This window comes from Podarcis vaucheri, assembly GCF_965113315.1.
Source record: "Podarcis vaucheri genome assembly, chromosome: 9".
NCBI lineage: Eukaryota > Metazoa > Chordata > Lepidosauria > Squamata > Lacertidae > Podarcis > Podarcis vaucheri.
The window spans coordinates 32,716,911-32,733,149 of NC_138767.1; the positions used below are offsets into that span (position 1 = coordinate 32,716,911).

A 16,239-nucleotide genomic window follows, 5' to 3' on the forward strand; every position below is an offset into this window, starting at 1 on the left:
GTTTTCAATAGCTTGGAGACTTTCTACATGGTTCAAAAGAACTTTTCTTGTTTACTTCATCTCTAACAAGTTATTTGTTCTTCACCACAAAGTGCCCCATGGCTTGCTCTAGAGTTTGTACAAAGAAGTTGTTATGGCTTTGATATATTATAGTACCCCCAACCATAAAGAGTTTCTAGGTGGAATTATATTCTCAAACATTGTTCAAGCCAGCAAAATGTGTTGTTTATCTGTTGTGTTGTTTATCTGTTTATCTGTCCAAACACAGCCCACTAGCTATGCATTGTGGTCTGTATAGTGATTGCTTCCTGTAGCAGTCCCAAGCAGGCTGTCAAAACTTGCTTTGCATGTTGAGTCCCACAACGCCACCCTCACCAAATAATTCACACTTCACACGTTAATTTTGTTTAAGGTTTTTGGCATGATTTTGGCCACAACTTTATTAAAATACAAATACGTGAGTGGTTGCTTAGGCATTGGTTATGACTATCTGTCCTTGCCCAGGGACAGAGCTGGCCTTCCGGATTCCAGCGGAAGCCAGCGTGGGAAACAAGTATTGGATGAGAAAGTGAAGCTGGGTAACAGTCCCACACCTCTCACCCTCATGTTCCTATGGGGCTTGCACAGCCCAAGTCCGACTCCGGGGACAAGGACGAAAAGAATGGCAAGCCCCTGGATTCCTTTAACGGAATTCCCTTTCCGCACCACCATTGGAGGGGTAGGCACTTACCCCTCCACCAACCAATTTTAACCAATGCCTAACCGCCAACCTTACAAGTTGTGACTTATTTGCTACGCAGTAGGCGAAACCGAAATGGCACCAGCCAATCAGCCAAATGGTAAATTCCTACCAGGCCCCCGCACCAAGGCAGACGACCCCATGACAGGCATAGCAAGGTCAAGTAAAACCAGAAAACCCCCCTATTAAAGGGAGGGTGGGCGGGTGATCCGAGGCAGAGGCCAAGAGGACGCCCCGACGATAAGCGACCTGTATTTATAGCCTCTGCTCCTCCTCCAGAATTGGCAACATGCAAAACTCCCCAGTAACCCAATTAACCCTTTAAGGGTTTTGCCTTTCTCCAAAACTGCCCAGTAACAGCAGGGTGGCTTGTATTTCCCCAAAGCGTGTTCTCCTTAAACAGAGAGCACGTGTTGCGGTTGGGGGAACAGGCCACCTTACAATGACTTGGCAAATTGTTAGCAACCCAAGCATTTAAGGGTTAAATGGGTTGCTGGGGGAAGATTAATTTGGCAATTGGAGGAGGGGTTAGAGGCTATATATACAGGGGCCAAAAGAGGGAACGCTCTCTTGGCCGTTTTGAACTGGATCAAGGAGCAGCTTAGAGACGGTTGTATTAAGCCTGACTAATTTCCTGATTTCTTGCCCTTATTCCTTTCCCCTACCCCTCTCCCGCCTATATTCCTTATTCTTAATTTCCCTTTGCCTTCTCTCTTCTATTCCATTGCTTGTCCTATTCATTTTGTCCTATTCATTTTTATTGGATTTAGCAACCCCTGGTAGATCTTTTAAGGCTGAGGGTGGGGACCCCCCCCGGCCTGGGGGAGGCTTGGTGGGGGCAGGTTTGCGGCCGCTTTCGGGGCCGTCGGAACACCCCCCTGGGTTGATAGCGCTGCGGCGGCGGATCGCGGCCGTCTCCCTCCCCCTCCCATCCACCCCCCTTTTTTTTTCTTTTAAAAAGCCTGGGCCTGCGGCGACATAAGGCCCGGCCCTGTTCGTACTGCCTCGGCCCTCGCGTTCCTGGGGAGTGAGGGGGGCCTCGCGGCTGCTCCCGCTAGGCCACGGCTGTGCTGCGCCTCCCCCCCCCGCGGCAGGGATCTCGGCCTCGCGGCCGCGAAGCGCTGCCGGGTCGTCTCCCCCTCCCGACCCCCTTCCACCCTTCGACTTACCTGGTCGGGTGGTGGTGGGGCGCTCCCGGCCCGGGCTCCGCTGGCGCGGCTGCCGGGCTTCTGTTTTGGGCCCCCTGTGGGAGGAAAAAGAAAGATCGGCCGATTGGCGCGGCGGGGCGAGCGGCCTGCTCCCGCCCGGCCCGAGGAGCGTGGGCGGCGCGGCGGTGCTGCCCGCTAACCGCGCCGGCGCATTGGGGGCGCGCGCAGGCCGAGGCCTAGCCCCGGCCTGCATTTTTTCTACCTGGGAGGACCTCCGGCCTCACCGAGGTCCTCCATCTTGTTTGCCAGCGTCGGTCTCCTGACTGATCGCTGGCCCTCTAGTGGCCGTCGAGAGCTATTGCAGGCTGTCTGCTCGCGAGCTCCCCCAGTGGCTCAGCGCAGCACTGCAGCTCTATAGTACTTGATTAGGCGAACAGTGCCACCTTCTGGGTGACCTAGGTATAGCAGCTTGCTGTAGTTAACTGGGTACAGGTCCACCTGGTGGCTTGGCTTGGTATTGCGCTTAAGTCCTTTTGTGTTTGGAACTGTTACTGCCCCTGCAGGGCGACGTTAAGGGGCGCACTGATCTGGGAATTCATAATTAATTAATAATTATTGATAATTAATAATTGATAATAAATAAATAAATAAATAAAAATAAGAAATTAAAATAGTTAATACTGAAATAGATTGGCCTTCCTTGAATTTAATTTCAGTAATAATTAATTTCCTTTCCTTACCAGTTAAGCGCTAGTGTTAAAGGCCTTTGGGCCGGTCTTGGTCACTTATTTAACAAGGTTGACAGCTTTGCTTGGGTTATTAATCAGGGCCTTCCTTGTCGTTCTTTGTTTTAAACTAGCAGGCATGGCTCCGAAGAAAGCTTCGGCCCGAACTAGCCAGTCTACTACTGCGAAGCGGCCTATCAGGGGTCCTTCCCAAGCACTGCGCTCACCTGCCCCGAGTCAATCAGTTGGTCGGGTTCAGTCATTTATGGCAAGCATAGCTGATGATCCAGCGGCCATGTCCCGTTTTGCGGCTGAAATGGATGGTGTCCTCCAACGTTGTTCCACTCGGCCCTCTACGTCTACAGGGCCACCTCAGCCGTTGGTGCCATCATCACCAGCTTCATCAATGTCTAGCGAGCATGAGGGGGAATGGCCGTCAACTAGTAATGCGCGAGGGGATTCCCAGTTTACCCAACCCTCTTACTTACCTGCTACTCGTGTCCGTTCGCGTAGGTCAAGGCTGTCTTCCAGGAGGGTGGCTCGAGGAAAGACCCCTTCGGCGCCTGCTTCCCGTCGGAGCAGCGCTGTCCAGCCTGTAGTGGGGATGGCTTCGGGTTCAGGCACCTCACATGTTGTATCTTCTTCTGTGGCTCCAGGTCCTTCACAGCAGGACCCTGACTCAGGATCCTCCATGGAGGACAGTCTCCCAGTCCCTGCCAGGAGATCCCTGGGTGGAAAGCGTCGACACAGAAGATCTTCCCGGAAGCATGCCAAACGCAGAAGGGAGGACTCTTCTTCTTCTTATACTGGTACGTCTTCTAGTTCTGACGATGAGGTGGGTAGCTCAATAGAACTTTATTGGGGTTTTGGCGAGGCGGCTTCGGGGCTTCCTAGGTGGGCTTGGGAAAGGAGGGCCAATGCTCACCGGGCGAAATATGGGGCAGTACAAGAGTGTAGGGATGGCGTGCTGGTACCAGACGTTAAGGTCTCTACCAACTCGGCCAGAGACATCATTCCAGGTTCGCACTTGGCGACGAAGCTGCGGTCTAGGATACTCAACGGCCGTTATGTAGATATGTTTAAACTGGCCCCACCCTCTGAGGACTAGGAGAAAGTGAATTTCTCCAAAAAGCGCCCTGGCAACCCCACGATTGACAGAACTTTCGAGCACTGGCTTGATTGTTTCCAAGTCTTCGCCGGCGTAGTGGTGGCAGCTTACCCTCGGAGATCTCTCCATTTGTTTGTTTATTTATCCATCGTTAGATCCGCCTTCACCAAAGCTGGTGAAAAAGCGGCGATAAAATACGATGAGAATTTTAGGCGTCGGGCGGCCAGGATCCCGTCGGCTCGCTGGGATCGTAAGGATCTCGATGTGTGGACCACCCATGTGGCCCCACTCATTGACAAAAGAGTGCCGGAACAGCAGAAGCCCAAGCCGGCGGCTTTTAGAACTAGCCGCCGTATGCTGTGCTGGGATTTTAATAAGGGATCATGCCAGCGCCAGGGGTGTAAGTACGCCCACAATTGCGAGAAAATGCGGCGGCGCGCACGCAGCGTCTACTTGCTTTAGTGGACGGCGGCCCTTTCGTGGAGGCAGAGGGGGTTCTCAGCAAACCCCTAAACCAACCCCCTCCACTGCAGCTCCAGCACCTGGAAAGTAATGTATTGACGTCTTTAGCCCACACCCCTATTCGCTTGCAGGTCCTTCAATTCTGGCTCCAGTCTTACCCCAACAGGGAGGCTGCGGCCTATTTGAACAATGGTTTCTCGGTTGGCTTTAGGATTCCGGTAGCCATGTCTCCCGTGGCACGGAATCCTACTAACCAAAAATCAATTCGCGAGCTACCTATGGTCGCCCGCAAGAAAATAGCAAAAGAAGTGGCTATGCATCGCATGGCTGGTCCCTTTGACGCACCACCCATTCACGAATTGCATATATCTCCGTTAGGTATTGTGCCAAAGAAGGCCCCGGGTGAATTTCGTTTAATTCACAACCTATCACACCCTGTGGGTACGTCAGTTAATGACGTTATTCCAGCGGAGCTCTGCTCCGTGAAGTACGCTTCTCTTGATCAAGCGATCAAGATGATTCGGAAGTTCGGTCGTGGGGCCTTATTGGCAAAATGTGATATTGAATCGGCATTTCGCCTTTTGCCAATTCACCCAGATGATTTTTGGCTGCTAGGTTTCCAGTTTGAAGGCAAGTATTACTTTGACAAGGCTATGCCTATGGGCTGTTCAATAGCGTGTGCCGCTTTTGAAACTTTCAGTACCTTTTTGGAGTGGGCCTTGAAGTTTAAAACTGGACTGGGCGGAGTCACTCATTATCTGGATGATTTTTTTATTGGCTTCTGCGAACAACACCGGCAATTGCTTGGCGCTGTTGCAAGCCTTTGCCGACCTCACGCAAGAATTGGGGGTCCCGCTCGCCGCTGACAAGACTGAGGGTCCTTCGACCCAGCTCACTTATCTGGGTATCCTTTTGGATACGGTTGAACAAACTTCTAGCCTCCCGGTGGACAAGCTGGAAGCTTTGAGGAAAGTGATAGAGGAACTGCTTCCATTGAAAAAAGTGTCCCTCAGGCAACTCCAGTCGCTTTTGGACACTTGAATTTCGCTTGCAGGGTGGTGGCTCCTGGGCGCCCCTTCTGTTCACGCCTTGCACGTCTCACTGCTGGGCTAAGGTTTCCGCATCATCGGGTTCGCCTTTCCCGGGAGGTGAAGTCCGATCTTCGCATTTGGTTGGAATTCCTGGAGGAATTCAATGGAGTGTCATTATGGCAAGACACGTTGAACTTGCATAATGATTTCCAGGTGCAATCAGATGCCGCTGGTTCCTTGGGATTCGGCCTTTTCTGGAAAGGTCGCTGGTGTGCTCAACGTTGGCCATCTGGGTGGCAGGGAGGTGAGATCACGCGTGACCTAACTTTTCTCGAGTTTTTTCCAATTGCAGTGGCAGTGCATTTGTGGGTCGAGGAGTTCAGGAATCGTCGTGTCTGCTTCTGGACTGATAACCAAGCGGTGGTGAATGTCCTAGCCAAATTGTCATCACGCTCCCCCAGGGTCTCGGCCCTGTTGCGGGACTTCGTGTTGCATTGTTTACGCCATAATATAGTTTTCTCGGCACGCTTTATCCCAGGGGTGTCTAACGATATTGCTGATGCTCTGTCCCGTTTTCAGATGGAGCGGTTCAGGTTCCTGGTTCCAGAGGCGCGGATACGTCCGGAATATTTCCCGGATCATCTCTGGAACCTTGGCAGCAATTAGTTTTTCAGGGAGTAGCGGCATCGATTTCCCCTTCTACCCTGAGATCTTATGAAAAAGCCTGGGCTGATTTCCTGGCATTCGTCAGCTTATCAGACTGTGTGGCGTCTGGGGTCCCTCCCACCTCTTCGCAGGTGTTGAAGTATTTGGCGCACTTGTTTCAATTGGGACGTGCAGCCAGGACACTTAGGATGCAAGCGGCTGCTATAGCCTTTTTCTGTAAAACATATTTTGATACAGACCCTTGCGCAAAGTTTGTTGTCCGGAGGGCGCTTGAGGGTTGGGGTAGAATTTGCCCCTCCAGGCCGGCAAACCGGCACCCCATCTCCTTTGATTTGCTGAGCAGGTTGCGCAAAAAGCTCAGGGCGGTTTGTTGGTCTGGGTACGAGGCTCGCCTGTTCTCGGCTGCCTTTTCCGTCGCATTCTTTGGCGCATTGAGGGTGGGTGAGTTAGTAGTAGAAGACCACAGGGATGGTCGTTCTAGGGGCCTTCTGCTCCAGGACATTCAGCTGTCCCCTGCTGAATTGAGAATTACTATTAGACACTCAAAGACGGATCAGGGGGGCAGGGGTGCCTTGATTCTACTCCCTGCCACGGGGGAGGTGGGCCCTTGCCCAGTTAAGGATGTCAGCAAATACCTGGAGTTGAGAATGCAAGGGGATGGTCCGCTGTTTCAACATGAGAATGGGTTGCCCTTATCTAGACACCAATTTGCGAGGGTATTGCGTAAGGCAATTGTGGCCTGTGGGGGCACGGCTAGCGATTTCGCTCCCCATTCCTTTAGGATAGGGGCTGCCACGACGGCTGCTCACTGGGGCTTGTCAGCTGCCAGAATAAAGGATTTGGGTCGTTGGAAATCGAATGCGTTTAAGGGATATGTGCGTTAATGGTGGTGTCTGATATTGTTTTCTTTTGTTCGTTTTGTCCCAGGTTTAGATACTGTGCGCATATGGATGGTGGGGCACAGCATCATCCATTGGGCTGGTGTCGCAGCACGGCAGTCTGGGATGGGTCCAGGTCTCGGTCTTCCTTCGCACGTACGGTTGTCCTGGCTATCCAGAAGGGGAATGCGCTGGGCAGAGTTTTTGCCACGGATTCGGAGCCAGCTGCTATTGGAAGGGCCGCCAGCTGCTATCGTGGTGCAGCTGGGGGAGAACGACCTGGTTTCAACGGACTGTTTCTCATTACGTGCTGCAATCTTGAGTGACTTGGAGACGCTGCGGGCAATGGTGCCCACAGCAAAACTATTTTGGTCCAAGCTTTTGCAACGACGTGCTTGGACGGGCAGTCGTTCCCCAGCAGCCATCGAAAGGGCCAGGAAGCGCATCAATGCTGCGGTTTCCAAGAGGATTGTGGAATTGGGTGGAGAGGTGATTTTTCATCCTGAAATCACCTTTCAAGCGGCAGCCCTTTTTAGAGCTGATGGAGTGCACTTGTCGGCTTCTGGGAATGAGGCTTGGATAAGGGCGGTGGTGGCCAAGCTGAGGTCTTGGCTGGGGCTGTGAGTGGTTGGCGGGGAGCTGAGGGCTCCATGGCGGTTAGGCATTGGTTAAATGGTGCTTGGAGGGGTAAGTGCCTACCCCTCCAAATGATGCGAATGGGAATTCCGTTAAAGGAAATCCAGGGGCTTGACATTCTTCGTCCTTGTCCCCGGAGTCGGACTTGGGCCGGTCAAGACCCCACCGGAACATGAGGGTGAGAGATGTTAGTCTGATTTCCCGGCTTCATTCTCACCCAATACTTGTTTCCCACGCTGGCTTCCGTCGGTGTCCGGAAGGCCAGCACTGTCCCTGAGGGCAAGGACAGATAGTCATAACCAGTGCCTAAGCAACCACTCACGTTTTGTATTTGAATAAAGTTGTGGCCAAAATTATGCCAAAAACCTTAAACAAAAATTGATGTGTGAGGTGTGAGTTCTTGGGGGGTGGCTTGTGGGACTCAACGCGCAACTGCAACACGTGCTCTCATTTTGAAGGAGAACACGCTTTATCAAACCTTTGATGGGTCACCACCATATATGGCTTGTGAGATATATTTAACTTGTTGGTTACATGTGGTGCAGGCTTGTTGTAGAGCCAAGGGTTCTCTTTGATGGGTCACCAGTATACAGTCATAGCTCGGGTTGAATGTGCTTCGGGATGAGCGCGTTTGAGTTGCGCTCTGTGGCAACCTAGAAGTAACGGAGCACGTTACTTCCGGGTTTCGCCGTTTGCGCATGCGCACTCAAAATGACATCACGCGCATGTGCAGAAGTGGTGAAAAGCGATGCATGTGTGCACAGACGTGCCGTCGCTGGTTACATTTGCTTCTAGATGTGAACGGGGCTCCGGAACAGATCCCGTTCGCATCTAAAGGTACCACTGTATACGGCTTGTGAGATATATTTAGCTAGTGGGTTACAAGTGGTGGAGGCCTGTTGTAGAGCCAAGGCTTGTCTATACCTGGTGAATGGGTGGTTTTCTTCTGCTTGCTCTGTTATCAACAGAGCAGAGACAGAAGATTTCCTTAAGACAGAATGTTATATAACACCTGCCTTTCTAATGCATGACTCCAGTCTGCCCTTAGCTCTAGACCGGGGTTGGGAGACCTGTGGCCCTTCCCAGCTCCTGTAAGCCCTAACCAGCTTAGCCAAAGTGATTCTGATCTAGTATCTAGAGAACTACAGCCCCCCCATACTCCAGCTTGCAATTGAGAGACCCTGTGGTTCCCTAATGGGAACCTCTCCTGTTGTGAATAGTTGACTTGCTGCAAAGTTAAATATGTGAATATTCATCACAATCCTTTCCCTTCCCTTCCTTTCCCTTCTGTTAGAAAACAAAGTTAAAAGTCAAATCAGATGGGATATTGCTAATTGTCAGATGATCAAATGTTTGCTTTAAGTAAGAATGTTCTGAGGGGATACTAAAAGATGATCGGCACTAGTACTACTTTTTCTGGCCCATGTTCTCATTTCCGTTCCTGAGAACTGGCAGATACATCTATATCAAGTGCTAGATAGAGACATGCACATTTATCCAAGCCTGTTATCAGAACCCAGGTGTCAACAGGGGCCTTCTCATTCCTTTTATTCCTGACACCTCTGTTAATTGTTGAAAATAAGCCCCAGTGAAACAGCAACAACAACAAGCTCCAGGGCACATTTTCAAACAGTTTATTATGGAATGTTCTCAGTGAAATTGGAGAGAAAGGCAATCTGAAGCCTCAGAAATGGCTAGATGTTCATCTCACACCACTTCAAAGCTGGGTGTCCTTAAACACAACAAATATATGAAATAAACCTTTGGAAAAAAATCCTATGAACAGGATTTTAGTCCAGAATCTTAATATAAGTGGTTCCTTATATTCTACTGGGCCTCCTCAGACATTTTCCAGTGCCTAAACCTTTGGTGTACATAATCTCATCTTGTGTCATGGGTTGTCTGATGCTGGAAATGGATAGATTTTTCATACAGTTATTTCATCCAAAATCTGGTAAACAAACAGAAAGAGCTGCAGATAGAGCTGGATTCAGTTAGCAATCCATGAAATATTAACAACATGTGCATCCAGTTTTTCCTCACAGCTGGTTTTGATTAGAGTGGGCAATTTATTTTCTATTAGTGAAACTATACTGCTGCTGGTGCTAAGGCCATAAAAATAGGTTGTTATGAATGTCCACAGATATGAAAGATAAGGCAAGTATACAATGCACTGACCTGGTTCACTCATCCTAGTAACCAAGTGATGGTTTATTAGGACCATGCATACATGTTGATGCCTGGAAAGAAACTTATATCCGCTTTGTTCTTTATCCCATGCTCTTTAAATTTGCTGTGGCACATGGTAAAAGCTTTAAAATTGCCTACAGCTCATGGTTAAGGAGGAAAGAGCTTAGCCACTATTCCAAGATCGGATGACACATGGAGCTAAACTTTTGTTTACAAAATGACTAGGGATGATGCCCACATAATCAAATGCAAACAGTTAAGGCAATGGAGCTGGTTCACATATACTGCTAAACCATGGTTTGTGAGTGAGTGTGAGCAAGGTATGGACTTTCTTGTTCCCCTCCTGTCCCACACAGCCAGGGGGAAGGTTTCAGCAAAGCTTAGTCTCACTTTAAAAATGACTGCCTTACATTCTAACCAGGGAAGCTAATTTAAAATAAACCCTGGTAAATTTGGTTTGCATGTAACACTAAACCGGAGTTATTTAAAAGTGTAACTAAACTCTGTTGAAGACGTCCCCGCACCCTGCACAATGTGGCCCTAATTGAGTTCTCTCCACATGACTGCTATTTGGTGAAGAAATAGCAAACGCACATGGCCCTATTACATGTCTTCTAGTTTGGACCTAAGATTGCTCTTTTGGTTTAGCTATAGGTAGAACACATCGGTTCTTCCTATAGCTTCTTTATGGACAATAAAGAAGGCTGATCGCCAAAGAATTGATGCTTTTGAATTATGGTGCCGGAGGAGACTTATGAGAGTCCCATGGACTGCAAGAAGATCAAACCTCTCCATTCTTAAGGAAATCTGGAAGGACAGATCGTGAAGATGAGGTTCCAATACTTTGGCCACCTCATGAGAAGAGAAGACTCCCTGGAAGAGACCCTGATGTTGGGAAAGATGGAGGACACAAGGAGAAGTGGATGACAGAGGACGAGATGGTTGGACAGTGTTCTCAAAGCTACCAGCATGAATTTGACCATACTGCAGGAGGCAGTGGAAGACAGGAGTGCCTGGCGTGCTCTGGTCCATGGGGTCATGAAGAGTTGGACACGACTAAACAACTAAACAACAATAACAACAACAGAACACATCGGTATGTTTCTGCACAAAAGCTCTTGGTGCACTCAATTTTACAATAACATAAGGACATGGGCGTAGGCAGGACTTTTGTTGGGGGGGGGACTTTTGTTAGGGGAGGCCAGAACCGATGTGATTGGTCGGTTAGGTAAGTATTTCTATTGTTTTACTTGATCTAGGGGGCAGCTGCCCTCCTCCCCCAGCTAAGCTCATGCTTAAGGATACCTTTCTTGCAGTGTTTTAGTGATATGTAAAATTTGAACCATTAATGTGTGTGGTAGTGGGGAGATACACAGAGGGAGAAGGAAGTGATAGCTGATGAAAATTATACATGCACCTTTTTAAAGGAATAATGGTAGGATTCCTAATACAACAGTTTCACTTTGGAAACAAGAATGGGTAATTTGGAAGGCTGAAATCCAGCAAGGCATTGGGATGGGGAGAATTTTGGAAGCATCCTTTTGAATAGGTAATCAAGCTGGGAAATCAAATTGTTTGGAATGCACCTGAACAGTCTTATTGAATTTGTTGCACTGAACAGTTATGGAAAATAGTATTGCTGTGCCTTTATGCGACAGCTTCCATACCCTCCAACACTTTGAAGCCAAAATCTGGGCTGCCATCTTCCCATTTTTTATCATGAAAGCATGGCAGCCGTATGGCGTGCCGGGATTTTGCGCAATTTTGTGGTACATCCCCCCCTGAAAAATTATCTCAAAATTAAAAAAACCCCAGTAAGTCCCTTTTTTGGGGAACACTTGCAAGATATGAGCTTCCTGTTTGTAAAGCCTAGAAAATGTGAACTAACTTTCTCTCTTTGTTAGTTCACTCTTTCTCTCTTTGTAGCTCTCAGGGAACAGTAGGCCTGTTTTGTAGTGTTTGCTGTTACTTACGGTAGTTCTGGTGTCCAGAGTTAGTTAAGACCTTACACTGTTTTTGGTATGCAGCAATCCAAAGTTAACACTGACAAGGAATCAAACTGTTGTCCAAGGAAAGATCCATAAATTTATTTGGAAGCATCTATAGCCATGACAGGCCAGGAATGCAGGTGCCCTGGGAGGTGGATGGAAATATGCTTAAGCCTATAAAGCAGATACCATAGTCTTTTCTATACAGCCTCAAGTGACTTGCAACAGGGGGTGGATCTACACACAGGAAAAAATGCAATCAATCAATCAATGTTTTTTTTTTGGGTGTGTGTGACTTTTGTTAGGGGGCCCCAGAACCAATGTGATTGCTCAGTTAGGTGATAAATTCAACCATTACAACCAAAGAAAAAAACCGCTATGTAAAATTGCATATAAAAGCTTTGTGCTCTACAGTGCCATCTGGTGTTGCATGTTTAGAACACATAGCTGAGTTCAGGGTGCAGTGGATCACAGATCAAGTGTCTACTGGTTCCATTCATAGGGTCCTAGCAATTATGTATTTAGATTAACAGAGGGTACATTTGTGTTTACTAAGCAGAACTTAGTCCACTACCATTATATGATTCTTACCTTTGTGAAATCCTGTCTAGACAGTTTCCTTGTTATTTTGTTTGAGGTATACATTCTGCATGCCTTAGAACTTATGTACTAAACAGCACCCTCCATCACAATTACATGTGACCTCACTTTGCATGTGCTTGCATGCAAATGTCCAGAAAGATGGAAAGTACTTGAGATCTGAGCCTTTAAAAAAATGGAAAAATAAAGTAGTTATGTAATTAGCCGGAGCTTTTCCTATGATGAAATAGTTCCCACACTTTAAAGGCCAAACTTGCTTGGCTGTTCTTCAAAACTAATCTTTGAGATTCAAAGGACACAGCCAAGTGAGTGATACTTTTTGGGAAGAAAGCAAATCAAAACATGCAAGTAAGCTCTTTCAGCTGGATTCAGGCACCAGGGAAAATCCAAACTGACACATTAAAATCTATGCTCTTAGTTGGTATGCGCAAATGGCTCAAAAAGATGTTATTAGTATGGAGGACTGAAAGCTTGTGCTTCCATATCGCCATTGATGCTTTATTCATCTCTCAAAAATATTTTTTTTTGAAACCTAATGAATTGTCAGACATAATGGATTATATAACAGATGAAAACTTCAGTCGGCCAGGAGGGACTCTAAAGCTTTTGATTGCCATCATTTTCTCCGAAAATGTGAATCAGTTTAAAACATTTGTCTCTGTCACTATGAAAATGACAAATGTTTCAATAGGTGGCTGTGGGTCTCACATGCAAATAAAGTTACCTGAATATATGCCTGGAATATGCTCTTGGAGTCATCTTCAAAGGATGGATCAAAGTACAGGGAGAGTAGATAAAAAACCATCACATGCCTTTAAATAACTTAACTTTTTCCCACGTTCAAAGTGAAATTATAAAGTTTATATTTATGATTTCATTATAGACAAGGACATTTTTATTTTTTAAAAAAATCTGTATTCCTATGGGACCGCCAGGATAAAGATACTTAGCTTGAAGAACTAGCAGGGTGGGAGGATGGATTGCCTCAAGAACAAGTAGAGTACAAGATCAAAATGTGAAAACCCCTGAAAAGAATGTCAGGAGATACAACTGGTAATAAGTACAGATTTTAAAGCTGTGGATCATTTGTGAATATTTTGATTAGGAAAGTGTGAATGTGTGCAAATGTATAGATACGTAGGGGGAGGGATGAAAATATTTCAATAGAATAATTAAAGGCTGATATCCAAAACACACTTGGTTCAATAGATCTGTCAAAAAGGTACATATAAAAGCCAAGTTAGGGTCCTATGACTCTTCAGATATTGTTGGACACCATTGGACCCAGATGGTCAAAGTTGATGGGTTCAACAATATCTAGAGGGCCACAGCGTCCTCATTCCTAATAAAAAGCAGTGGAAACCCTCTACTAGCTTCATTACATAGAAACACTCAATCTGATCTAGAGAATCTACATAGAAAAATATGCTAGAAGGTGGGGAAGAGTTGCCACACAAAAGCAGCTTGCCATGGTGAAATATTGCCAGGTAGGTCAGCTCAGGTAGGCCTTTTACTATGATTTGCTATTGCTAACAGACTGTTCTGGGAGCAAAGCAGAACAAAATGGTGGCATCTTCTCAAATTGGCCATTATTTCTATACACTTGTGCATTTGAACAACAGGTTCATGCTTACAGTTTTTGGGAGAGAAGTTGAAGGACTAAACATTTTAATGAAAGTTTCCACACCCATAGACAGCAGTTCATCACCTACTGTCAGTCCAAAATCATTCTCCCTCCAAACTATGTGCGCCATTATGACATGTAGGAAAGACACTCTTGCTCAACTGAAGTGATATGCTGTGTGCTATTTCTTGCCCCTAGCCTTTCCTGAGGCGATAGCCTAATAATGAGCTTGCCAACTACCGGAGGTGCTGCAATCTTTGTTGAAGCAATAAACAGATTTTGCCAATGTATCCAACTTTTGGAGATGCCTCCATACTGTTTGGTATTCAGCTCACTTCCCATCATTGCCTTGTTGATTTCATAGCAAATGGCAGCAGGAAGTACTTTGATGACTTTTGGTCTTGGAGTTAAGTGTTCACCACAGAACTGTATCAATTGCCGTTTTCTTTCTGATCAGGTTGAATGCTCTTCACCTTCTGTCAAGACGGTGTGAAGGAAATGTGTCAGTGAAGCAGGAATCATGCCTGAACTCTGGGGGCCAGGCTGCCTGCCTGTCTTGCTCTATGATAATAGTTCATATTTGTAAAGCAACTTCAGCGGGAGTCTCTTGGGTGATTTTGATGGCTTTTTGCTCTATTTATAACTTTCTGATTTCTGCCCCCTCCTCTTCACAATCTGATGGGCTCAGTGATTTCCTGGTTTCTGAAGACTTGTCCTATATCACTTTAGAACTTCATTGGTGTTTTCGCAAGTGTAGACTTTTCTTGCAATGGATGGGGGAAGGCAGGAAAGGAAATGGACCCTTCATAGCTATGATTCATTTGGTATGCCAGTTAACATCCTCTTTGTTGCATGTAGACTTACATTGTACACAACAGAGATCAGCAGGGTGGTGCAGGCAGGGCACTGTTGCCCACTTGCCTTCCCAATGCTAAACGTTACTACTGGTTACTAATTGTGGATTCAGACGTAATGAATATTGTGCTACAGTGCTTGGTGACAACGCTAACACTTCTATCCTTTTTTCCAATGTTTCTTTCATACGAAAGTACCTGTAGTGTTATCAAACTGTGGCTTTTAGACCAATATGGTAGCATGTCATGCTAAATTTCATTCACACTAGTATGCGTGGTGTGACACAACAACAAAAGTTATCTGGCAATGTTGCTCATTCCTCACCCTTTCCATACAGGCACTCATGATTCCCTCTTGAAAAATGCAGGGGAAAAACCTGTATGTTGGCAAACTGCCCTAAATTTCAGCACTTCCATGATTTTCAGGGTTAAGAGCAAATGGATTTTTTTTCTGGAATCAGATAACACAGACATGACTGCTAGACATATGCTGTATTCTATTAGCTTTCCAGAAGTGGGTTTTCTGTTGTGTGAAAGCTCAAATATAATGTGGAAAGTAAGAGTTAGGGGAAAGTGAGGGAAATGGAATGACCTGCCATGTGAATGCAGCCGAAGGATAGTGGGGAAGTCAAGGGAGCTCAGCACTGTGTGGACGTGGTAGCAGAAGCATTGAATTGGCTCTGCTGCCATGCCTTCACCACACTGAGCTCCCCATGCCTCCCTTCTCCTCCTTTTGATAACCAGCAGCGACGCTCAGCATTGGAAGCCCAGTGAGCAGAACCATCCTGCCTTCACCAGCGTGGTGTAGTGGTTAAGAGCAGTGAACTCGTAATCTGGTGAATCGGGTTCGCTTCCTCACTCCTCCACATGCAGCTGCTGGGTGACCTTGGGCTATTCACACTTCTCTGAAGTCTCTCAGCCTCACTCACCTCACAGAGTGTTTGTTGTGGGGAAGGAAGGGAAAGGATATAGCCGCTTTGAGACTCCTTAAAGGGGGTGAAAGGTGGGATATCAAGTTCAAACTCTTCTTCTTCTTCTTCTTCTTCTTCTTCTTCTTCTTCTTCTTCTTCTCTCCACTAACCACTGCTGATTATACAACTGCTTCCTGCAGCAAACCCATAAAGTATAGCTCTATAAATGTGTGTCTGAAAAGTTGGGACCAGGTATTTAAAGATGTCGGCATCTGGGAGTTGATAGGCCAACTGGCTTGGCCCCAGCTGAATCGTCTCCCTCTCAGCCTTGCCGCTGCAGAGATACATCGACCTCTGGCTCCGATGTAAATCAGCGACTCAAGCCTGCTGACTTGAGCACACTTAGCAGAGTAAACAGCACAACAGAAGAGGCTTGAGGTTGTGGATACATACTAAAACTACGGATTTATTTTACATAAATTAGAACAAAGAAACAAAGTTCCGCTCATGGGACCCAGCAGTCTGTGCTGGAATGTAAACAGACATGTGACATGTAACAATCCCACATATCTGCAACAAAAGGTGGAATGGAATCTTCCAACAAAAGGCACCTGAAACTTTGTGTTCTGAGGCATTCAAGCACTAGTTGTTGGGGACAACAGTTGGGGAAGGTTATTAT

General features: G+C 46.9%; 1 protein-coding gene across 1 annotated transcript; it reads left to right on the plus strand.

Annotated features, from left to right (window-relative positions):
- Nucleotides 1-3,006: 3,006 nt before the first annotated feature.
- LOC309540223 (uncharacterized protein) lies at nt 3,007-7,773 on the plus strand. The gene is made up of 2 exons (XM_082236841.1): nt 3,007-3,421; nt 6,807-7,773. Exons 1-2 carry the CDS (start codon nt 3,019-3,021, stop codon nt 7,379-7,381), a joined length of 978 nt encoding a protein of 325 aa, XP_082092967.1. The 5' UTR covers nt 3,007-3,018; the 3' UTR covers nt 7,382-7,773.
- The last annotated feature ends 8,466 nt before the right edge of the window (nt 7,774-16,239 follow it).

Coding starts and splice junctions, on each gene's coding strand:
- LOC309540223 (XM_082236841.1), top strand. CDS start 3,019: ATGTCTAGCGAGCATGAGGGGGAATGGCCGTCAACTAGTAATGCGCGA. Junction 3,422..6,806: donor CTCTTCTTCTTCTTATACTG/GTACGTCTTCTA, acceptor GTTTTGTCCCAG/GTTTAGATACTGTGCGCATA.